At 39.7% G+C, this 25,540-nt stretch overlaps 1 protein-coding gene across 3 annotated transcripts; it reads left to right on the top strand.

Annotated features, from left to right (window-relative positions):
* Positions 1-537: 537 nt before the first annotated feature.
* traf1 (TNF receptor-associated factor 1) lies at positions 538-25,540 on the top strand. Of its 3 annotated transcripts, none has more exons than XM_023834446.2 (11): positions 538-595; positions 10,803-11,043; positions 11,324-11,408; positions 14,310-14,408; positions 14,902-15,063; positions 17,752-17,814; positions 18,060-18,128; positions 18,308-18,745; positions 21,604-21,781; positions 23,538-23,686; positions 24,937-25,540. In XM_023834446.2, the coding sequence occupies exons 2-11, from the start codon at positions 10,838-10,840 to the stop codon at positions 25,153-25,155; spliced, it is 1,668 nt and encodes a 555-aa protein (XP_023690214.1). In that variant the 5' UTR covers positions 538-595; positions 10,803-10,837; the 3' UTR covers positions 25,156-25,540. The 3 variants fall into 3 exon arrangements, with proteins under 3 accessions (XP_023690214.1, XP_023690213.1, XP_023690216.1); XM_023834445.2 differs by lacking the exon at positions 538-595 and adding an exon at positions 10,619-10,712; XM_023834448.2 differs by lacking the exons at positions 538-595; positions 18,060-18,128 and having other exon boundaries at positions 10,719-11,043.

Raw genomic sequence — 25,540 nt, 5'->3', positions numbered from 1 at the left:
AGTACAAATCATGAACAAATATAGTAGCTACATTCGATAAAAGATTCGGTAATTAATGATGAACGTGAGATCAGTATTTCACTTGTGTTATTCAGTACTTGATCCTTCAGTAGTTCACAAAGATTTACAGAATTAACAGATATAGTAACTGCTTGAGATAAAAGATGCATCACGATTCATTAATTTTGAACGAACATGAGATCAGTATGTAACTAAGACTTAGTTTGTGGTTAATTAATACACAAGTAAGAGCATAATGCTATGTTATTTGTGCCCCCTGAAGTGTCACCACTAAATTTAACAACACGGTTATGTTAAATTTTCCACAAGAGTTTCAGCACATTTGTCACATCGTCTGTTCAGCCTGCTGACCGGTCTATTATTTGCACCCGAAAAGTGTATGAATACGTAGGTGTCAAGATGTGTAATAACTCTTATCGCCGTTGGCACGTCTGGGCGCCGCCATATTTGTTTTGGGTGTAATCCCGACGGGCTCCGTCGCGTCCGCATGACGTCGCTGCCTGCTGCCGCCCTGGATTCACCGGTCTTCCTACCACTCGTTTAATTTCCTTAGCCAGCTCATCCTCTCTGCCTGGTAACTAGCTACACTTCTCCTTCATCACACGCTACTGTTTCTGTTCAGTCCTCCACCCCTAATGACCAACATGTTCGGTAGACGGACAATAAGACAAAAAGGAAAACGGGAACTTCTGGTTTATTACTGGACGCTAATAAGTAATATTACTCTTAGTTACGTACGCGGAAAATTAGACAAAAATAGAATCAACCGATTTCATCCAAGCTTACAACCCAATAATCCCCTCCCTAAGGGTTATTTCCCTTTCTGCACTCAGTGTCAAAATTGACCGTTATCTTCCTTTTTATATATTTATTATCCACTATTGAAAGTTGTTCATCTAAATGCCTGTACAGGAGTGGTTGCTCTGCTGTAATCTATAGCCAAAAACACAATCTACTAAACGGAAATGCATAAACATGCCCTCATTACATGAGCTGATTCACTACAATATGTTCTTGTTCAAATGTTTTGGCAATATATGTTTTTTTGGTGCCAGCAGAGCTTGTTGAATTGAATTGCGGTGGATTGAATAAGACTAATTATCTCTGTTATCTTTCACTCCCTCTGAAATTGTTTATCGTCGTGGCAAAGCTGCATTTATGCTGCCAAATGTTTTCTTTTATGCTCAGGCTGAGCAATCAGAAAATAAATGGGAAAAGTATTTGAGTTTGACATATGGTGTTTTTGCATAGTTTGCTGTCTCTTCTTACAGGGCTGTCTGTACTGTCTCCCTCATTCCACTCCTACAGAGGCAGCAACATACATGTTCAGTGAATGTATTTCTAATGTGTTTGCTTTTTATGAGCTTGCTTCTTTGCATGGTTGGGCCTTATGGATTTTTGAATGGGGATTGGACAGCATGTTTGTTCACAAATTGTGCTTTATTAACACGGGAGTTAGTTTCAGATCAACGAATGGACATAAGTGGAGGTCTTTGGTTTGCTTTAGTAAAAATCCAGCAGAATACATCAATAAAGTGGAACAAATATACTAACTTAAGCAAATTCCTCTGAGTCATAGTGTCAGGAGTGAAATCTTGTTTTGAGTGTTGATTCATTATCAGGAGCAGTTTATCCAGTCAGTACCCTGTCCTCAAAGGCTTGGGGTACAAACCAGTTTAAAGTCTGAACAGAATATCTATCAGAGTGCCCGCAGACACAGTGCTGCTCACCAAGGGCAATTTAGAGGCACAAATGTGCCCAAACAGCATGTCATTGGATTGCGGATGGACACTGAATACTGATGGGAAACTCCTACCTAGAGAACATGTACAGTTTGCGGAGAAAGAACTGAAAGTATGACACATACAGTAAAAGCATTTCGCTTTGAGGAGTTATGAGGCGATAACACTCCCTACTGGACCAGAGACCTGCCCTTACTGAGTCTAACTTAGCCTCATAATATAAGGTCACTTTTTCCCATTTCCCTCTGTAGGCTACTTCAGCACTTTGAAGACAATCCCACACTGCACCTGCTGCATGATAGAACTCGGTATTTAAGTCATATTTAATTTGTGTTTTGCTGAAGCTTTCTTTTTTAGTTAATTTAAACCTCCTTTTAGGCTCCTTCTGGTTGTAAATATATCTAGGGGGTCTTGTTTTATCGGCGTAGTTACTCAAGGTGTATTTCACTTTGATTTTGATATTTTCTAAAATATCATGTTTTCTTAAGATGTACTGCCATGAAACAGTCATATTTCAGCAGATCTTATGCAGAAGCCCTTTTCCTAAGGCTGCAGTTGAATGTCTATGAACTATAAGACCAGAGACTGTCAATTTGTATTCAAGGGCTGTCATCCAATATTCAGTCCAATTTATCCATGTAGAAATATAATTAGCATACTGATATCTTAATAGATGCTGCCTAAGTAGTCTTTCAAAGTGATTCATTTGTAGGCTTTTACCCCAAGACCTACCCAGCATTCCTCGTTATGATTTAATCGCACTGAAGTGGCTGGTAATGTTAATGCTGACTCAGCTCTCAGAAAAGGAGGCACCAGTTTGTGAAAAAACAAATGTGATATAGAAAAATGTTCTCATGCATCCAGGTTTCCTTCCATGTGCTAATGCTTATTTTTAAAACACATTGTTGATTATTGAGTTGTAACAGTGGCTCCAGAGGTTATTCTGTGTAGTCTTCCCATCTTGATTTGGATTGAACTGCATACTGTCTGAGTAGATTAGACTCACCAAATTGAGTTGTAAAACTGATCAGTCTTTAAATGGGCACTCCATGGTCTTTCTGTGTTATAATCGGTTGTTGTAACCCCCCTCTGAATCACACTCCACAATGTCCTGCTTGGCTTTCCTGTTGTTTCTGAGAAAACCCAAGTGGGATCTTGTCTGCATTAACCACTGGTTATTAATAAAAGTTTTCATTTTTAAATCTTTTTTTTTATATATATATATAGAAGTCATCTAATGCTGTTAATCATAATACAAATTTCAAAGCAAAGGTGGAAAACATTTGATTGTATAACTGAAGAGTTGCTGACCACACCACAAACTGACCATGGAATACCAAGGTCAGGTATCTAATTAATAGATAAGATACATAAACAGAGAAAATGCACCATGCTAAAAATAAAGTAAGTAGTCACAGTAGAGTGCAAGTCCATCTTCCGGAAAGCTCTGTAGGCTACAGCCCTATCCAGAATTGATTTCTTTTTGAAATTCATTTTCGCAGTTGAAGTGAAAAACAAAGCAATGTGTCATGATAGATAGGTTTTTGAAAATCTTCCCTTGACTGTGAATATCCAGAATAGGGAATAGTCCTTTTGAGTTTCCGTATATGTTTTCGTCTCCCTGGATTCATTTTCAGTGGGCCATAGGCTGTTTGGTAGAACTGTCACCAACCTTTCCTACAATATGCATCCAGCTGTGATAAAGGTACTTCTTTCATTAAAAGACACATGACTGACAATTTAGGGCTACAGCATCACATACATAGGCTGTCTTAAGGATTGTTCCAGCTTCTCTAAAATGTAAAGTACATGAAGTGGAACATATGAAAATAACACACACATCACAGAGGAAGGTGCTGCTCACTTTTTTTTCTGACTGAAGAACTCCATCGCTCACGGTTGAGATTGTCTTTATTTTCATCATTCGTCGTGAACTACATGTCCTAGATTTTGGCTACATAACACACGGCAAACGTTTATGCATAAGCCAGAGTCAAGTCATTGATCACCATACATCTGGCATATCTATAGTGCTCAGTTCCCTGGAATAGACTAATTTGTTATGAATTATCTTAACCAATCCTAACTAGTATACACCATGTTCCAGATTATTATCCAGATGCCATTTTTGGCTTCATTCTAAAAGGTCAACTCTTATTTAGGAAGTTTAAAAAAATGTCAACAGTGCTATTTGACTGTAGATGTTAACAGAAGTGAATAATACCTGATAATAACAACAGTTTTTATATATTCTGTTGATATATTTTATATATTCAATACAGCATTCTAAAGTATCACATAGACTGCAGTTTTAGAACATTCAATATGTCATAAATAACTCATCAGAAATCTGTTGTATTGCTTGCATAAACATATTTTTGTTTTTAAACAGCATCTTATGAAACCTTGTTATACATTTATGTACAGCCCTTCCCTTCAAACTACCTTAACAGCTCTCTCACCCATTGAACTTGTGAGTGCTTGTATAGTTTCTTGCCATATTTTTCTAAGGTGCCATTATTGCCTCCCAGAGCTGCTGTTCTGATGTGTACTGCCCACCCTTTTCAAAATGCCCCTTTAGTTCTCAATACGGTTCAGGTCAGGGAATGATGGAGGCCAAACCATGATTCTGCCTTTTATGCCCATAGAATTCATGGTTCATAGCAGCACTTGCTGATGCATTGCCTTGTATGAACATCATTTTATACTGGAAGGTATGATTCCAGGGCAGGAAGTGTTCCGTTAAGGACTTTCATCAGTTTTCATGTATGTCTGAACCCACCTCATACTTGAGTAACGAAATTGCATCTATCGGCACCCTCTGAAGGATCCTGTATTGAGATGTTCTTGGAATTTCAGGGATAGCAGCATTTTCAATGTTTGCTGCTGTCCTTTTTACCAAGATTAATTTGTGCTGTAATAAATCTAGACTCAGTCGCTCTCAATTTTTTTAAATTTTGGTGATCTCAAGTTTTCAGTATGGTGCAAAAGTCTTAGATAGCCGAAGAAAATGCTGTTTAAATGATCTTCATGTTGATGTAAGTCTATGCTATTATGCCTGACCAAGTTATTAACTTAGCCATTTCAAAACTTCTGCCAAAATAATCCCAGAATTTGCAGCGACCATCCAATACTCGCATGTATTTTTTGACTAGCACACCTCATATAACTAATCAACATCTCATTGACTCTTTTTAACTTCAGCTGCCCCTGAGGAGAGCTTTTGGAGCTGAAGCAGTGCTCATCTAGCCACCCAGAACAGAAGAAATTCTTACTAGTTTTTATTGTGTTACTCTTAATTTGCATGTGTTCTAATGCTAAATTGTGTCTTTCTTCTGAGCAAAAATGCCAGATAAATCACCTTTTAATACTATTGCACAGTATTTTATTTATATGCCCTTTATATGCATGGCAAAGGGAAGAACGATCCATGGAGTGGCTCCAAGAAAAGGGGTTTATTTCAGAAACTGATCAAGACACTAAGGGGAAACCAGAAAATATTGACCACAAGTGGTCAATCCCAAAACAGGTAATACAAGACACAAGCTAAATAGTCAAAAAGATAATGAGCACAATCAGGGAACTGGAGCAAAACTGAAAGCAGAACCAGGAGACAAACACACAGTAACACCTACAAACACACAGAACTACTACAAACTCCAGAACAATGCAAACTGCACGTTACAAGTACAATGACAGACTAATGCACATAGTGAGAGCAGGCACTTAAATCAACATAGATAATAAGGGCCAGGGGCAGGTGTGGACCATAACAAGATCAACCAATCAGTACAGCCATGGAACAACATGCAAGAAGTGGAATAAATTACAATTAACAAACACAGGAACTAGGAAATATAAACAAACAATGAACATAAGGACATAAGAAATTTACAAACTTAACACTTTGAAAGACTAGGAACATAAGTACTAGCAGAACAGAATTAAACCTGGCATGGGCAGGGTAGACCAAAAAACAAGCAGACAAAGCAAAGACACAGATAAACAATACCAAACACTAAGGATAACTAATGATAAATTACACGACATGTGAGAGCAGCCTCCAGCAGCCTCGAAGGCCCATGCTCAACCCATTGAGCTACGAGGTGGTCCAGGGAGCAGGGAAATACACTAGGGGTGGAAGGACTACAAGAGAGGGGGGAATTGGATGACTAGTGACACCTGCTGGCTAAAATGGGAGAAGATGCAAAGGACAGGGTCATACAGGCACCAATGCTGACAGAGAGTGGGTTATTTCACACTTTCAGCTGCAGAAAGATCTTTCTTCCTTCCCATATTTAATCATAACTGTAACTATCCATCCACCTATTGTCTATACCCGTTTGTTCTATGTAGGGTTAGCGGGGTCCGTATACTATCCCAGAAGCTATGGGCACAAGGCAGGGTGTTATGTGCCGCTGCATCTTCAGCTCCGCCCACAGGCCTTGTCGTCAGCAGCTTGTCCGCCATTCGACCCTTGCTCCGCCTCACCGTCCAGACCCCGCCCACGACTCGCCCGATGCACAGCTCGTCACTTCCGACTTCAGAACTGAAAAGCTGACTGCAAGATACCTCAGGAGCTCTGTTCATTGTTGTTTGATTATTGTGGTTTACTTTATTGGTTTTGGACTTGGTGTATGACAGTTTTGGTTTATTGGTTTCTGATTTTCGCCTCGCCCTTTCTTTGTACCTTCGCCTAGGCTTAGATTGTGTCTTTTTTGGTTTTGATCTCCCGCCTGTTTGTTGACCATTCTTTTGCTCGCTCCCTCGGACACTGTCGCTTTGGATTGTGTGTTTACTGTGTGTTTGTACTGTAGTGCATACGGAGTGACTGCCTTTTTGTTTTGCGAGACGTGGTGATTTATTGTACGTTTGGTTAGGAAGATAGCTTTAGCCTTGTTGTTTCGTTTTCCCTTTTTGTTACCCTTAGGTTTAGGTTAGTTTTTATGGAGGACTAGACATGACATAATTATAAATAAATAAATGTGTGAATAAATAAGTAAATACTGAAATAAATAAATACATAAATACAGTTTGGCCATGAAAATTGCTAAATGGATTCCTATATTTGTTTATTAACGTATTTAAATATTTATGAATTTCCACATTTCGTCATTTATTTATTTATGTATTTCCACATTTCTACATTTATTTATTACTGTATTTCCACATTTCTACATTCATTAATTTCTGCATTTCTGTCTCTGTATGTTAATAAGGTGGGCGGCCCCAAAAGCATGATTGGTTAAAAGTCGAGGCATTACTAATTTAGTCGCAAGGAAGCTTGACTTTTAACCAATCATGCTTTTGGGGCCGCCCACCTTATTAACATACAGAGACAGAAATGCAGAAATAAATAAATGTGGAAATACATAAATAAATAAATGACGAAATGTGGAAATTCATAAATATTTAAATACGTTAATAAACAAATATAGGAATCCATTTAGCAGTTTTCATGGCCAAACTGTATTTATGTATTTATTTATTTCAGTATTTACTTATTTATTCACACATTTATTTATTTATAATTATGTCATGTCTAGTCCTCCATAAGTTTTGGGACGTGTTCGTTAGCTGTTTTGTTTGTTGTTTTGGCTTGGGTCACTCCCGAAGTCTGTTGCACCTACTGTCTGTGAATAAAATACAAAAAAAGATCCCTTTGTGTCTCGTGTTCCCTTTTCCCGTTCCCTGGTTGTCTCGTCTTCCCCTCTCCCTTACCTTTCTGTCGATCTTCAACCCTAAACTGGAGATCGTAACACAGGGAATAACCCAGGACAAAGCACCAACCCATGACAGGAAACTGCGACTAATGAAAAAAATATATAATGGTTATCTATCTATCTATATATCTAAATTTCAGCTGCATTGGCATAATGCTTAAAGAAACATGGAGAATGTATTTGTCCAGAGGCATCTGGAAACATGCAGTAACTTTTCCAATTAACCAAAGTCTAATTAACATATTTTAAAAGTGCTTGTGTCATTTTGTTGATACTTTTTCATTCAGAAATGTAAAATTTATAAAAGCCCGTGGTGGACTAGCATATCATCCAAGATCAGAAGGTGTAAAACAGATGGATGGGTGAATGCATACCATTAAAAAATTAAGCTTCTATGTTAGGTATTCTCAGCCAAAATATTTATTATATAACTACTGTAAGTCAACCTATCTTACAGAGAATCTCTGCAATACGTAACAGGTAAAGATAGGATAACACATTCAACTGATTATTTCCTATTTATCATTGTTAATATCTTATTGTGCAGATATTGCACAATCAATATCTGCAATTTTCTAAAAACAATAGTAGTCTTATTTATCAAATTCCTAACCAGTACGTTAGAGCACCTATGTAATTATGAGCAGGAAATATGTTTTTTTATTATTATTTTTGCCTTCTATTGCAAAATTCAATTTTGCTGTTTATTACACCTTGAGTCTGTGCTGGATCAGCAGGAAGTTTATGACAGGAAGTTTACAAATTTTTCTGAAGTCTTTAACTATTGTTCTAATATAATACCATTCAGCATCTGGGCAGCCAGAAGGAGTATAATTGTAAAATAAACAAAACCAGAAAACTAACATTTACACACAGGCATACATTGTTACATAAAAAAAAAATCTGATTTCACAGCTATGTAACTTTATTTTGTTAAAACCACAAGGGAATAAGTCCCTAAAAACTGACTTTATTTGTAGCCCTGAAAAAAAAAAACTTGATCAACAAAGTAAATAGCAGGCTGAGTTAACTCCTGGAAACCTAATCAAGAAAGACTGCCCAATCAAACACTAAAATGACATTGCACAACCAAAGAAGATCAGTTTTATTATGATCCTTGATCCTTTATTAGGCAAATGTAAGTCACAGGATAGATGGTTTTAATGAAATGAATGTTGAAACAAGGCTGGCGTTTTCATTTATTTTTGTTAGAGTGTTTATAGAGCTCACTGCCCCAAGCCCAGAAGGCCAAAGCAGAAATCAAACACATTCCCTAGTTTCATGGCTCTCAGATTTAACTCTTTAAACACAAACAATGCTGCATTTCTCTTACGTGCTTGTGCAATTCCCTGCAATGTGCACAATTTAAATACGGAAATATTTTTGAAAGACATCAACAATTCTCCAGTGGAACGGTGCATCAGTCGACTTCCATTCCTGCTCCGTGTTTGTGGAATTTGCATGTTTTTCCCATGCTGTGCGGGTGTTCTCAGGGAGTCTCTTCTCCTTCCACACTCCAAAGACATTACAACTGGGCAATGTGACATCTCCAAACTGCACATAGTGTTTGTTTGTGGTGGACTGTCACCTGTCCAGGGTGTACCCCTGCTCTGTCCTACCTTGGGTGCCCCCCCCACACACCTCTACTATAGTGTTTCTCAGCCCAGTCCTCAGGGACCCCTAGACAGTCCACCTCCCAGCTCCCTGCAAGACCGGGTTGAGAAACACTGCTCTACTGGATAAGTAGCTGAAGCTGACAACTGAAGCTGGTCAGGGCTTTTGATGAACAAAAGTCATGAGAGTAGAAACTGTTGAGTAATGAATCTCCTCCCAAATCTATAAGGCATCAGTAGCAGCTATTTGAAGATGTGCAGCATTTCATGATAAGGAAGTAAGATAAATGTAGCCTTCTTTAGAAGCAAATGTAAAAACTGCCATTATATCTGTGTGTCCATCTATAGAACAATACGGTATGTGAACACAAAATTGAATATGTCAAGAGAATACATAAAGGCAAGGATTCAATAAACAGGAAGCGAAACAAGTAGCATAGACACTTCGCTCTCATGCAGGTACTTCCCAGAGCAACGCGCTGCAAGCAGTTCTCCATGCACTGCTTGTGTAGCAGTCTGCTCATTCTCCAGTATGCTAATGTAGGTCTCCTGTGAACATGCATGCCCCCCCGTGCCCCCACTAAATAAGTATGCTACCTAGTCCTTTTTCTGTGCTTAAGGGGTGTACATCCTCAAAAGATAACTCAAATTTAAGATTGCTAATGTTCAGTTGTTCAGCAATCCAACCCAGGCAGGTCAGATTGGGTAGGGTATACCATGCATAGGGTGCCAGTGTGACAAATAATAATAATAATAATATATATATATATATATATATATATATATATATATATATATATATATATATATATATAGTTTCAAAACAGAAGGAATAAGTAAACAGTTAAATTTGAGAAATTCATTGATTTTCTGTAAGAGTTTATTCAAGGTAGGGGACACCTACAGTAGGATGGGATGCCAGTCCATCAAAGAGGACATACTTGCACCATACAGAAACCCATGCAAGCACCTAAGGACATGCAAACTCAGGGTCCGCAGTATGGCAAAGTGGGAGCATAACTGTGGAGGTGTCAGTCCATAATGCAAATGACAGTAACGGTACTCTTCAGTGTGGGCAGAGGGGCGTTAATGGGCGTTTCTGTTCATACATAGTGAACTATGACTTCATTCTGGAAATGAATGGGACTTTCCAGAGATCAGCAGTCAGAGAAAATGAAACTATATTTGACAATGTCTCTATAAACACCTGTATAATCCATTGAACTATGTTATAATTATGTTAAAATGCTGTGGTTAAACTTTCCATGGTAAAAAGGAAGTCTGAAGCTCATTATAGCCACTTTTTAATCGAGTAGCGGAATTCTCTCAACATTATTTATACCATTGAAAATTATCGGCGGTTTTCAAAGTATGCCATCAAAACGCGGTGGAGTAACTAACTGATTTTTTTTTCCTCCAAGATTTGGGACACTGTTATACGAGTGATGAACTGGCTTGCCATTTGTATATGGCCTGTCGGTATCGATCAAGCACATGTAGTGTTTTGCACGTAATTTCCGCGTCTGCTGCGGGAAAGTCCTGGGTAATTTTCCGAAAACCTGTTAGTGAAAATGACCTTCGTATAATAAAATGACCTCAGTACACGTAATCACGTAGGTGGATCGTTCACATATCAAGGATCACATATCTGAATCACGTTGCATATAGTTTTATATTAAAGAACGTTTGGTTTTATTATTCAGATCGTCTGTTGCTGCCAGCAGCTATAAGGAAATCAATGGCTGAACGACCTCCGGGGGATTTGGACGGTGTTTTATCTGCGCCAGGCGAAAATGAATACCCATCGGGTTTCCCACAAAACATCTGTGACGATGTCCCTCAAGACAAGTACCTGTGCAGCAACTGCAACAACGTGTTGAATAAAGCTCGCCAAACGAAGTGTGGCCATCGCTACTGCCACGCATGTGTAACCTGGCTGGTAAGGTAAGGAAAGTGACTATATTCTCCACATGATGGGGATCTGATCTACTCTCCCATCAGGGAAGCACGTGTGCCGTGATCACTTACACTGATCTGCCCGTAATCACATTTATAAATGGTATGATGTATCAGCTGGTTGAAACAATGTAACAGCATACTCGAATAACATCAGGGAACCTCGAGATTACGGTTTTAAGATGAATTTTAAGTATGGTAGTATTAGGACCCAGTCATCAGTAAGTAAATAAATTAATAACAATGTTTCCTATGATTTTGTATGCAGGAATAATAAAAACTTGGTATGTAAGCGCTGCAAAGAGGAGGATTCAAGCTTAGAAAATGGCAACAGCATTCTGACACCTGACACTGTGAGTACAAGTAGTTCCCCTCATGTCGGCGAAATGACCCAGTTTAGCAGCTGTATTGCAAAGAAAAAAAATATAATGTTGTTTTTTCAGGCAGTTTTGTTGTTGCTGTAACCGGTGAACTAGGATTGATGTTTGCTTAAAACCAGGATAGTTTTCACACTGTTTTTGTATCTCCACCTCTCGTTGCTTCACCATCCCAGAGGAGATAAGGAGGTGTTTGGTTTTAGAAGGTTTAAGAATCTAAAGTAGCATTAATTATGCACTGCTTGCCTGATTGTGTTCTGGATGCTGAATGGATATTATCAGTGATGATGAGAGAGCTGTTCTAGATGTGCAGCAGTGGTTTATGTGTTTTCTGGTCTGTACAGGACATGATTGCTACTGCAGAGTGATCTTCAGGCTCTTCTGTATTATCAGCTGTGTGCATCATGTTAAAAGGCCCAGCTGAAGCAGCAACCACCACTATTCCGGCCTCGGCCTGTTAAAGACAGCTGGGAGGAAATGCATTTTGGTCCTTTCATTATGAAGCCCTTCCTCCTCCCGGCGTACTCACCCTATTCTGATACTGCCAACTAATCCTGGGTTTCTCTGGGTCGTCATCATGAAACTTAACTAGAATCATTCTAGATGGTTGCTGATGACGATTTCTTCTGATGTCATCAAATTTTCCGTGTGACATTTAGGGCTGTAAAATGCACGTTTATCCTTCCATCCATCCATTCAGCTGACTGAATAATATGATATATTATTATATTATATCTTATTATATTTTAATGTAACATTTACTGTGCGAAAAAGTAACCATCCTATAACATAGGTAACCATAGAGTAAAGCTTGTCTCTGCGGCATTTTTATGTGCATTGCTCACAGACAGTTCCACTGTAATCAGTCACCCTTACACACCTATGAATAAAACCTTCATAAGGTTTAGGTACAATTTCTATAATAGGAGACCATTTCCAGGTCTCTACCTCATAATTGTGACCTTTATAGATATTATACAGCATGTTAGTTCCATGACGCTATGCCTATATACATAGTAGTGATGAGTGATTTAAGCATCCCTGGAGCAGAATGACAGCCCTTTATAATGTCCAGGTCCTGGCTCTGCTTACTGTGTTAGCATTGAACCTCAGATTAATTCTTACTGGGAAATCAAACATCCCCACTTTTCCATTTGCATTTCTCATCCAGTACATAGTTACAGGCAGCACTGGGCTGGATGCCTGTCCGTACAGTGATGTACATTTGAGGATGGTGGAGAAGAGGGTACAGTATATATTGCAGAATTTAATTCTAAGCAGTCTAAATGGGAATGGCCCTGATCAACTGTCACTGAAGAAGTGAAACATGGACAAGATGTGGCTAAAGAAGTATTACGCAGCAAATTCTCAACTGGCAAGAAAGTAGAAGAGACTTAACCATGTTAATGAGGCTGAATGAGGAACTGCAGAAGCAGCTGGAGTAACAGTGTGCCGTGGTTTGGTTCTCTTCTGGCCGGATATGCTGTTCTTCTTACTTCCTCTGGAAGTTATTCATTCCCGTGTATCTTTGGAGTGACACAAGATACACAGTCCTGTGCAAAAGTCTAAGGCAGTCAAAGGAAATGTCCAAGACTGTTTGTCTTGGTATTGAGTGCATATTTGCAAAGAAAACAACATAGAACCTATCCCAAGCAGCAGAGACTACAAGACTGGGGGGCACCCTGGACAGGATGCCAGTCCATCATTGGGCACGCATACACTCACATACACCATGGGCAATTTAGAGATACCAGTCAGTCTAACTGCATGTGTTTGTACTGTGGGAGGAAGCCAGAGTATTTGGGGGGGGTTACCCACATGACGCAAACTGCACGCACACAGAATGGAAATGAGACTGGAACCCCCAGCCCTGGAAGTGCGAGCCTGCAGTGCCGCCCACTGAGACACAGTGTCGCCCACTTGCTGGCATATTTAATGGTATGATTAGTCCTGCAATTGTTGCTGGGGTTGCCGCACTCAAACGACTCTGTTATGAGCAGTTCTGTGATCCGGTGAAATCCAGTCTTTTACTCCTTAAGCCTGCTAAGCTGTGGTACTTCTACCTGTGCAGGTTCCATCAGTGGGCAGGCTTGACTGTGAAGGTCAGTCAGTGATTATTGTTTGGCATCAACACATTGATTATCTGATATTTTTCACTCATGGGAAAAGCTTGCTTGTGGTTTCATATATTTTAAAGTTTTATACAACCAAATTGGCCAATCAGATCTGAAAAAATCATCACACACACACACACACACACACACACTATATGGCCAAAATTGTGCAGATGCCCCAATTAATCAGAAGAATTTCCTATTTCATCCACACCCACTGCTGTAGAAGATGTATTAAGCACCCAGTTATAAAATATTCTGCAACAAATATTATCAGTAGAGTGGGCGGTTGTTGTACAGGAGAGATTAGTGACTTTCCACTTGGCACCATCATAGGACGCCATCTTTGCCACATTTATGCCCTGCTGAGCCTTCCAGATCAAAGACAAGTGAAGTGATTGTGAAGGACAAAATGTCTGGGAACAAGTTCAGTTTTGAAGTGACCGGCCACACAAACTCACAGAAGGGACCTGAGCGCTCAGCATCAATACCCAATATATTGTAATGGACTTTAGCACTATTTTGCACTTTGTACTTTTAATGTAATTGAATGGGAAGTGTGACCTCTAATCTCTTAATACAAGCAGGATAGTTAAATAGTACCTCAGTTTCACTGATGCTCTTCTCATAAATGAAACTTGTTTTCATGTGTATTACACAGAATGTTGGTGGGATTTTCCTGGATTGTTACCAAAATCACTTTCAGTACTCGTAACTGACAAAAAGTACAAACAAAGGTTTTCTCCTTTTTTCAATGATGCAGTTCTTCAACGATGCAGCTATTAACAAAGAGATTTCTGAGCTGAAGGTCCATTGTGCCAACCAAGGCTGTACCTGGAGGGGCATACTGAAGAACTATGAGGTATATTTTTTTAAATTACTGCTCAGTAATTTGTTGCAGACAGTTATTTCCATTTTACCTGAATGAACTTGTAGATGACTATAGATTTCCTGATTATGAATACACAATGAAAGGTGTACATTCTGAATGTAATCTCTTTAAATTTTAATGCTTGTGTTAGTAGCTTACAGTAACAGAGAGATAAATATAAGCTTAAATATTTTTAAACTGTGAAATGTACACTGGTTTTACAAAATTGAGATGAAGAAATGTCTTAGTTGTGAAGGAAGTGAATGTTTAACTGAAAGCGAGGCTCAGATTCTCTGAAAAGAAAAGCATTGTAATGCCGGAAAAGACATTCTGCAACATCCATCCTTAAATGGGCTGTGAAAAATTACCTGTGCAACTTGAGAGGAACCTCATATGTCATACATTTCATTATTTGTTAAGAAAATATATTGTGCATTCAACTTCAATGTAAGTACTTGCTGTCTTCATCTTCCTGAACATCCAGGATCACCAGTGTCAGTGTGACTTTGCTTTGATCCCTTGCAACATTGGCTGTGGTCAGATGGTGGAGAGAAGGAAGCTGGCCAGTCACTTGGTGAAGGGCTGTCCCAACAACATGTCCACTTGCTCCAGCTGCTCCCAGGCAATGAGTCCTGCAAAGCTTCAGGTGAGACACGGTGTGGATCAGAAAGCAATCTGATGCCTCCTTAACTTTTCCATGCCAACTCGGTACTCTTGAATATAAGAAATATTCGAGAGTTTCAATACTCAGTATTCAATACTCTTGAAAATATAGGAGACGCTTTTATTCTCATTATTGTTTTAGATGTTGGTTTTTATGTATTTATTACATGTGTAGGTATGTATGTGTGTACATGTGTAGATTACTTTTATTCAGGCTTGGCACAGAAGAAATTTCGTTGTACTTCGATAGACAGACTTTATTGTCATTGCATCTGTCTGTCTGTCTGTCTATCTGTCTGAAGTGCAGGAAAATGGATTACAATCCTGATTATATAACAGCATACTGTATAGTACTGACCACAACGGAGAATCTATGAAGAATAACGAAAACAAGTCACATTATGCTTGATATTGTTTAATTAATTGAACATCACAGCTCAGACACATTATGGCTTGATGCCTTCATCAGTGTGCTACTAGCATTGTGCACTTCTTCTTTAAAAAGACACATCCCTGTTGGACAACCAATGATAATACAACAGACAAGGATAAGATGTTTGTGATACAGGCTAAAGCCTTATGTCAGAGATTCTGGAGCAGAGGTTACAGTACATCACTAACTCAATCTTTAAATCGAATTCGCAACATTCAATGCTCTGAATTGACGAACCGTAAAGTACAGCTCAACCGCTCCTATTTCTCAATCACATTTGTCTCTACCTATGGCCATATGTCTAATCCCTTGAAAAATATTGTGTGGCATCACTGGCACATCCTAAGCAGTGATCCAAATGTGGGCCAGACTTTCCAGGATCCGCTGCGGTTATGTTATAAAAGGGCTTTAAATTTAAGGGACTGCCTGGATTTTGGAATGAGCAAATGTAACCCAAGGGGAAATCAGTAGTCGTACTTTTAGGAAATGAAAGCAGCAAATCGGTTTTAGTGAGAATGCATTTTGATTTGATGTGACAAATAGTAACTGTCTATTCTATTTTTCTTTCTCTGTTGAGTCATTCTACTTAAAAAAAAATATACACAAAAAGTTCAGGGGAACCCAGCCGGGGGATCTCTTTGCGTAGGGTGGGTGACGGCAAAGTGAAGTGTGGACCTCTAAATGTCAGTTGAATGAGCGTGGGAGGGACAAAAATTTTAGAGATTCCAGATCTAATTAATTTCAATCGTTTGTGTGAAGAGCAAACAGAGACTCACCGAATGATGATCATTCTTTATTACTTGTAGTATTTTTCCATAAAAATAAAGTGAACCAAAGTGAAATGTCTTTTTGGATCACCCCAATATAATTATTTTTCTTGAGATTCACTGAGCTCAGCTTTAATTACCATGTACTGTTTTTATCTTTAGCAAAACTAGCGCTAAAAGTTTAAACATGAAATTAATAAGGTGCTACTTTTTAATTTAATAGTGTTGTTTATTTTCAGTTTAAATATTTCTTGCATGAAAATATATACAGTACCTGTACAAAATCATAGGCTTCAAAAATATCTCATGGATGAAATTTGGATTTTTCAGTTAAAATTGTAACTATGAACATTTATTAATAAAATATAAATGACTTCATTTAAGTCTGGTTTTCATGGTTATCTTTTGTTGTGTGTTGTGTATCAGGCTTTGATTTTCTTTGTTTCTCTCTGTAGGCTTGCAGGAGTTTTTATCTGTTTTGATATATTCTTATCGACTTTAAATAAACACATGCTATTCATATTTGTGTGAACAAGTTATGGTTTTAATAATCTGTTGAGCATGTGCAAGTTCTCCTGACTATTTAAACCAAATTGTCCACCACATAACTTTCCAATCCATTCTTAGACAAAGTTATTTTCTTTAAAGAAGTGATGAGAAGATATAACACTGGCAGTACTCTTGGCAGCAAGATGGATTTGTACATGCTGGATTTAAGTTATTATTTTCTTACTTGTATGGCCTAGCAGTCTTTGTGCTCCTTAGGCCTCCTCCAGTGGGTGGGTCCTGCCATGGCAGACTCAAGAGCAGAGTTCACCAAAGAGTTCAAAACGTGATTTACCAGGCTCACACTCAGCAGTTTTTAACATATTTAAGAAGCGTTACAACATTTCACAATTTCGTAAAATGGTTTAACTGGTGGTAGGAGCCCCTGTTAAAAATATGATCCATACTGCATCAGCAGATTCAGTGAAAGTGCTGACTGAAGAGCGTCTGGGCTTGCGTGTTCCCCGAGCAGATCTGATTAAGGGGGGTGGCCTGGAAGGCTGATAAGAGGGTTAGATGCTGCTCATGGCTCTGCATTCTTAATTTCATTAGCAGCCACGGGGCGGAGGGTGCTCCAAGGCTGCAGATGGGAAAGGAAGAGAAGACTCGGCATAGGTGCAAAGGCTGGTGAGCTTTGGCTCTGGAGACGAAGGGCTTAGCATGACGAGACTCAGAATCCAGCTGTAGGGAATGCAGACCTCAGCCTGCGAGAAGCAGACCTCAAAATAAGACAGAGTGTCGACTAAATGCAATCGATTTCAAGGTGGAGATGCCTCAGCCTGATCTGATAAGGTGGTCACTAAGAGCAAAATCTAGTTCGGTGTTTAATAGAGCAGAATTACCCTTAGATGCATATCTTGAATATGTGTTGTTCCCTCAATTGCCACAAACACCATGTTTATGCAGTTTTGTGTATTCATTGCAGAAACACACATGCCAGAGCCAAGCCAGAGATCAAAAACCAGCAAAAACAGATAAAAAAGAGAAGGTAGGGCTTCATCTCACCTTGCTAAACATATAACGATTGATTTTTTTTTTTCTATTCGCTGTATTTGCTGCAATGTGATCTACTTATTTTTGCAAATTCTCCTTGCATTTTATGTTAATTTATTACTTCATTTATTAATTTATTCATAAATTTCATTAATTTATTACTTTGAAATAACAGGAAATATTACTGATTAAGTTTGTATGCTTATGCTTGCTTTTAAGTTAGTGGCATTGTATTTGCAGAATCGTCAGCCCTCAGCTGCAAGGAAAAAAGAGACTTGTTCTTTCGTTGAAGTTGGGTGCACTTTCAAGGTGGTCTGCTTATCTCCCACACTGATTAGGCCCAATCACGTGCACCGTTCACTGAATATCACAGAGACATAATCATTCAGTCAACACATTTTTTAAAACAGCAGCTCAAATAGCAAATTTTGCTTTGGTGTAGTATACAGTAGATATTATTATGACTGTCATAATATTGGCCTTGGCAGGGGAACGCTGAGAAGGTGAAGGAGCATGAGGTATCCAGCCATGTGGCCCACCTCCAACTCTTGCTTCAGATCATCAGTAACCTGCAAGAATCTGTATTGGCCTCCACGAGAAGAGGCCAGGAATCCCAAGGCCCCTATGGACAGATAGCAGCCCTGGGGGAGGCCATTGCTAATCTCCAGATGTGGGGAACCACGGACGTGGAGGCCGACGGAGGAAATGGAGGCTGTAATGAGGCCTCATTGGCCCAGAGTCTGCAGGACGGCCAGGCCACAGGTCTTCTAGTCCAGCGACTGGAGGAATTGCAGGAGAGGGTCCACATATCGGAGAACATCATCACAGTCCTGAACCGAGAGGTGGAGAAGACGCAGCTTGGCATTGCTATGCTGGATCAGCAAAACCAGACCAGTAGAGAAACCATTCAGGAACTGGAGAATCAGGTAGGTCTTCCTCACTGAAGTCTCTGATAGGTAAGCAGGTCACAGAGTCTGAAGTCACAGTGAAGGTCAATGCAGGTTGTATTTGCTTAGTGACACCAAAAGGTCTATGGACCCCTTTATTAAAACATATCATCCAAGCTTTATATTGGTATTAATACATCTATATTGCTTCCACTGCTGAACACACAGCACTTTTGTGTCTTTTTTTGAAGGATGGAATTTCCCCCAGCGGTTACCGAATCATAGAATTAGTCTCCCTCTATATTATGTTATTATATTTTTTTAATTATTGTGCTGTGTGTTCGTTTATATTTTAAAGGACTTTAAATCATTCTGCGCTACATGTTTTTTAGGTTAGTTATGGCTCTCTTAGCCTACAATTAAAATGTACGTATTTTAGGTTTGATATGGCTCTGTTACCCTAAAATTAAGAACGAAACTTTAAAATATATACAAAAAAAATTGTGCCGAATTAAATATATAAATATATGCAGAATGAATCACTGCATGGTGACAGACTTTCTCCTCTGAATCCGTTGCTCGGAGTAACAACAGTTTTTGATCAAAATCACAGTTAAAGTTAATCTTTTTGATGACTTTCTTAAATAGTGGCTTTGTTTATCCTTTGATTATCAGCAGTTTTAGACTCTGCTTGCCTATCCAGGACCTAGGGGAGGAAGCCATGCATTCGACGGTACATGCCTTGTGTAGTTAAAAGTTCACATCTCTCATCCAAACAGGATGGCTGGGTCTTATTTTTTTCTGGAAATTTCTTTCTTGATGTTATAGACATTGTGTCCAAAGAACAGAATGTCAGCATTTTTTCACCATCAGAGCCAAAAGAACTAGATAATGGAAAATAAGTGTGCAGATGTGGCTTAGCATAGGATCACTAGCTGTGTAGGGGAAGTTTTTTGACTCTGAAACCACATTTCATTGGAAAACTGGATATGCGACAGAAATAACTTGCTTTGTTGAAAAAAAAAAAAAAAGGTTTTGGGATACTCAACAGTGGATTGATTAGGTTTATGGCTGATCCTCCTACACTTCCTCTGTGAGATCAGTGTGTGCGTGTGTGTGATTATGTTGAATAGCCACACTATGGGCCAAATGTTTTCACAGAATAAAGAAAATGGACAATTTCTTTTGTGCTTCTCAAACATGTGATAGAAAAAGTGTGGTTCTACTCGTCCAAAGATGTCAATTGCATGGCCTTGGAATGTGCAACATATCATTATTGTTTTACTAGTGATTTATTGGGCCGGTGATAGATTCTCATGTGTTAAGACATCTCTGAAACTCAGGCTTAGTGTCCCCCTTATCGGTAGGGAAGTTTCTCTATCGACTGTGACCTACAGCCTCTTGGTCCCTGTGGGTAACTGAAAAATGCCAACTGAGAAATGTCAAGCAGACTTTTATCTAAGAGTGACATACACAAATTCCAATTCTGCATTTTCAAGTCTTACACAATGATGTTCTTAAAAATGGGACTCGATAGATCCCCCTTGTCACAGGCTTTGTCATTTAACAGCTGCCTTACGTGACATCTATCATACGGCAAATGTAAGTCAGGTGATGTATGTCTCCTATTTAACTGGTGATCTCTAATGTAACTCTATCGATGAAACTGTAGACAATCTCCTGAATGGCCCTGTCATTTCTAGAATAAAGCTTAATATTTTTGATAGGGACATTCTTCTTTTTCCCCATCTTCATCTTGACTGTGGTTATCAGTCAGAAATGTCCAGATGGCTGATGGAAAGCCATGGTGGCGAGTGTGGAGTCACATGTTAACAAGTGTGTGCAAATTGTGCACCATGTGCATCTGTACAAAAGGATCTCTGGCCGTGCTGGACATCCATGCACCTGAGGCATCCACTAACTTTTCAAAGAGAGCTTCATTTACTAGGCATCGCTAATTAATCAGCCTTGAGTCCAAAGATAAAAGTCTGCCCTATGACTTGTTGAATTGTTGATGTAGCAGTTCACTAATGGGAAGGAATGATGGATGTACCATTGTGTCAAGCAAGAGGACTTTTGGGCAATATTTAATGTAGACTTCATTCACCGTCCATCTGTACCAGAACAGCTTCAGACAGCCATCGCCTAGTTGGCTGAATTGCACATGAGGACCTCTCTTCAATAATCTTTTGTCCCACTTCTCATCAGTCTGGTTTCATGACACTTTTCCCCCTAAGACTTCCAATAATTTCAGATAATCCTGGTGGTAATGAGTATTCAGTCATGAGATTCAGAAATTCTCAGAAAGGGTCAAGAAAATGTATAAAAAGCATGGAATAGATAGAGATAATGCTTATTATGTTTATGCTTAAATTGATAGAAATAATATAGATTGAGGTGAAGCATGGTGGCGCAGTGGCCTGCACTCACACCCCTGGGACAAGGGTTCGATTCCCTGCCATGTGTGTGGAGTTTGCATGTTCTCCCTGTGACGTTGTGGGGTTTCCTCCAGGTTCTCTAGTTTCCCCCCACAGTTCAAAAACATGCTGAGGTTAATTGGAGTTACCAAATTATCCAAAAGTGTAAATTGTGTGTGTGTGCGTTTGCCCTGTGATGGGCTAGCCCCCCATCCTGGGTTATTCCCTGCCTTGTTCCGGTAGCTTTTGGGATAGGCTCCAGACCCTCGTGACCCTGCACAGGACAAGCGGGCATAGAATATGGATGGATAATAGTTCAAACGTTTTAAAAATTTGTCTTTAGTTGAGCGTTCTTGTGACTGTTACCGCTGGGCAAATTCCATTAGCATGTTGCCCATTGAACTGGAGCAGTGGGACAATCTGTCCATATCGTGTATGAGAGGTCTCAGTTTGTGGCATGTCGCCGTACCTTCTTCCCAGATCACGGAGCACCAACGGAGCATGGTTATAAAGGACATACTCCTGAACGATCTGCATCAGCGCATCACTGCACAAGAGGAGATCTCCTACGATGGCACGTTCCTCTGGAAGGTCTGTAACATCAGCCAGAAGATGAGGGATGCCAGCACTGGGCGCAAGAGCAATCATTTCTCTCCAGGTACAGCGCCTCCCATCTGTCATCAATGAAACTGCGGGGGGGGGGGGGGTTGCACAGCGCCACCTGTCTGCTCCACAAGGGCCATGTTATCAAGTAAAACTTATTTGAATTTGCGTTCAAAGTATTCTCATATGTGATGGAATAGTTATTTTAGTTGTAACAGCGTTTTTATTTACTAATCTACTGCCGTGAATGGACATTTTCCTTCCATTTTGCATTGAATTCACAAATGTAATGGTTCTGGCTTGCCGTGCCCGGTCGCCCTGCATGATGCCCAGTCGCCCTGCATGATGCCCGGTCGCCCTGCATGATGCCTTCTCTTTCCTGGGATAGGATCCAGGGTCTCCGTGGATTTTGTTTGACGCTAGTCAAATAGTTACATCCTTTCACAAGAATATATCAGTAGAATGTCATCAAATTTCTTTTGTAGTGTTTGTCATTCTTTATTAAGTAATTAATTGTGACTGCTTCTTTAGGCATATTTGATAAAAAGTATCCAGAAAATGACGATATTTTTCTCATTATTGTGTTTCCTTAGTTGCCTTGTTTATTATGAAATGTTTTGTAGGCAGCACAGTATTCATTTAGAGTTGTAAAAAATGATGCTAAACTGGTTCAATTCAACATATACGTGTGGAAACCTTTTATTCAATAATTAGTAGATTAGTAGTTTGCATTGATGAACAATCCATAGTAATTCCTACTTACATCTTAAACAACCCCTTATCTTTGGCTGTGTAAATACAGTGGAACCTCCGTTCTCGAACTTAATCCGTTCCAGAAGGCTCATTTCAACGAAAACCAAATCAATTTTTCCCATAATAAATTATGTAAATTGGATTAATCCATACCAGACCCCCAAATGATAAACATGTATAAATACACACCTAATACTAAAACCATATATAAAAACTTTAAAACCCATAGATACATGAAATAAATTAATCATGCCATACTCTAGTGCGATCAGACACTCAAACTCCTTTATCATATACTTTGCATTTATTTCTTTTTTAAGCTCTATCTTGGTTCTCATAATTTTCGTTTTTGGTTTGCCACTATAACTAACCTTCTTAGGACCTATGGTGTCTTATTTAAAAACAAAACAAGAGCAACAAAAGCAAAAAACATGAGAATATTCACAGCACAATTTGGCAATTTGGCTGGACAACCCGAGCATTAGCAGTAGACTGATTCACACGCACGCATTCTCTCCTTTGTGTATTTGTAAAAAGATGCGTACTTTGTCAGACAGGTTTTAGCACGATACGACATACGGCAACCGAGACATTTTTTTTACAGAACAATATGGTTGACAACCGAATTGTTCGAGATGTGAGACGGTCGAGAACGGAGGTTCCACTGTATTTTAATATTGTTTTTGACAGGTCTCTCCGTTTTTACAGAAACAGCCAGTTAATAAATTATATGTGAGCTGTCATTCTCATCGGCATTAGATTACCACAGCTTTGATGCACTGTATTATTTTATATAAGCCTCAGGATGATAAGCCCATGGTAATTGTTTAAAATAAATTTCAGCAAAGACACCACCAGCAACATTGCAGCATATTATAAGCTAGGCAAGCTCACAAATGCCATGTGGTTTGAATGGAGCTGCTTATTCTACATGGCTGTCAAAAGTTTCTTTGGTTTCCTAAGTAAAGGATTTCTCTCCGTTCTTACATCACACTAACACTTGTGACCGCTCCTCTGTCGTGCTGTGACAATATGCTGATTTCTGCCGTTCCCCTCAGCATTCTACACATCACGCTATGGATTCCGGGTGTGCATGCGCCTTTACCTGAACGGAGACGGGGTTGGTAAAGGGACCCACATCTCCCTGTTCTTTGTCGTCATGAAAGGAGAGTATGATGCCTTGCTCTCCTGGCCATTCAAGCATAAGGTAAGGTGCTCCGCTTTCAGAGGATAGATATGGCCAGACACCGACGAAGATTTTTTTTTCTGAAATTATTGTGCTTGTTTGGGATCTTTTCAAGCAGTGTAATGTGCTAAATAAGCTCAACTTTCAGAGTTCTGCAGATATTTCCCACACGCAAGGGTATAGATTTGGGTATGAATGGTATGGATATGTCCCTACCAATATTGCGGTTTACTGGGGTGGGGGGTTCGGGGATGATTTGGTTTCTAACGATGTTGAAACCAAACGTATGCCCTTTACCACACCCTAGCTGAACGCAAGGAAAACACCGAAGCTTCTTTTTGCAAACAGTATTTTCAGAACCTGGCCTTTGAGTTGGAGAGCTAGAGTTAGTCTTTCTGCTGAAGGGCCATTTTTTGTTATAAGGATTTTTTTTCTGGAAGGGGGAGGGGTGGATTGTCTTAAATTGTCTTCCATTGTCCCTGCCTGCAAAAGTACTGTAAATAACAAAAATGCATTTGAACTCGAGAAGCATACAGAACCGTAGATAGGATAGAACATCCTTTCCTGCCAAACCCAGTGATTTGCTGAATTTGTAATTAGATAAGGGCAGTGATTCTTTCTGCAGATATCGTTCTCTCCCCACCAGACGGTGCACAGCTGGTTTTGTGAGCATGCATGTGCCTTTTGTGCAGCCTTTCCAACAAAACCCTCCTGATATAAAATGTCATCTATATTGCATGAACTGACATTTATACGCTATGGTCATCAAACTCACCCCCTGTGGCCGTGTTTCTTTTTTCTTTCTGTACTCTATACTTGGCACTTTGTGCTACAGAGTTTCTTAATTTCTGCCAAGTCTAAGTCTCAGCAAAGCTTTGAGGTAATCTGTTATCTGCTTTACATATTCCAGAAGTTCCCAGAAGGCTCTGTGCATGCCGGCATTTATTCACATTCCCAACTGTTAATCTGTACAATTTACTATGTATGCCTTTCTCCAAAATCAGTGATTTCCAATACAGTATTTCTTTAATATATCTGTAGGCACTTAGAATAGCTTATGGTATTTGAAATCCTCCTCTTCATGCTAATTAAGTAATTAAGAAAACTCATCGGGCCATAAAGACCTGTGTAAACAGCCCTGCAGAAAATGAGGTGGAAACCTGGGCAACATATTTTCTAAATCCTGTTTGATCTTGCTTATCCCTCAGGCCGTCAGCAGGCCATCTTCTACTTATCCAAAGGTAACCATATCAGATCGATGTGTCTTTCAGGTGACCTTTTTCCTGCTGGATCAGAACCATAAGGAGCACATGATCGACGCCTTCAGGCCAGACCTGTCTTCCAGCTCCTTTCAGAGGCCTGTCACAGAAATGAACCTGGCCAGCGGCTGCCCCTCCTTCTGCCCCCTGGGCAAGCTGCGTTCACCCAGGCATGGGTACTGCAAGGACGACACACTGTTCATCAAGTGCGTTGTGGACACCACTTCCTGAGTTCACCCAGGCATGGGTACTGCAAGGACGACACACTGTTCATCAAGTGCGTTGTGGACACCACTTCCTGAGTTCACCCAGGCATGGGTACTGCAAGGACGACACACTGTTCATCAAGTGCGTTGTGGACACCACTTTCTGAGTTCACCCAGGCATGGGTACTGCAAGGACGACACACTGTTCATCAAGTGCGTTGTGGACACCACTTCCTGAGTTCACCCAGGCATGGGTACTGCAAGGACGACACACTGTTCATCAAGTTTGTTGTGGACACCACTTTCTGAGTTCACTCAGGCGGTTGCTGAGACGCTTCTTCAAAGCTATGGTGGTGTTCTTCCGGCATCTTCTGATTATCGGCCTCATTAAAGTCATTCCCTGCCCATCA

The sequence above is a fragment of the Paramormyrops kingsleyae genome, chromosome 2 (genome assembly GCF_048594095.1).
Source record: "Paramormyrops kingsleyae isolate MSU_618 chromosome 2, PKINGS_0.4, whole genome shotgun sequence".
Classification (NCBI taxonomy): Eukaryota; Metazoa; Chordata; class Actinopteri; order Osteoglossiformes; family Mormyridae; genus Paramormyrops; species Paramormyrops kingsleyae.
This window is presented reverse-complemented; position numbering and strand designations above follow the sequence as displayed.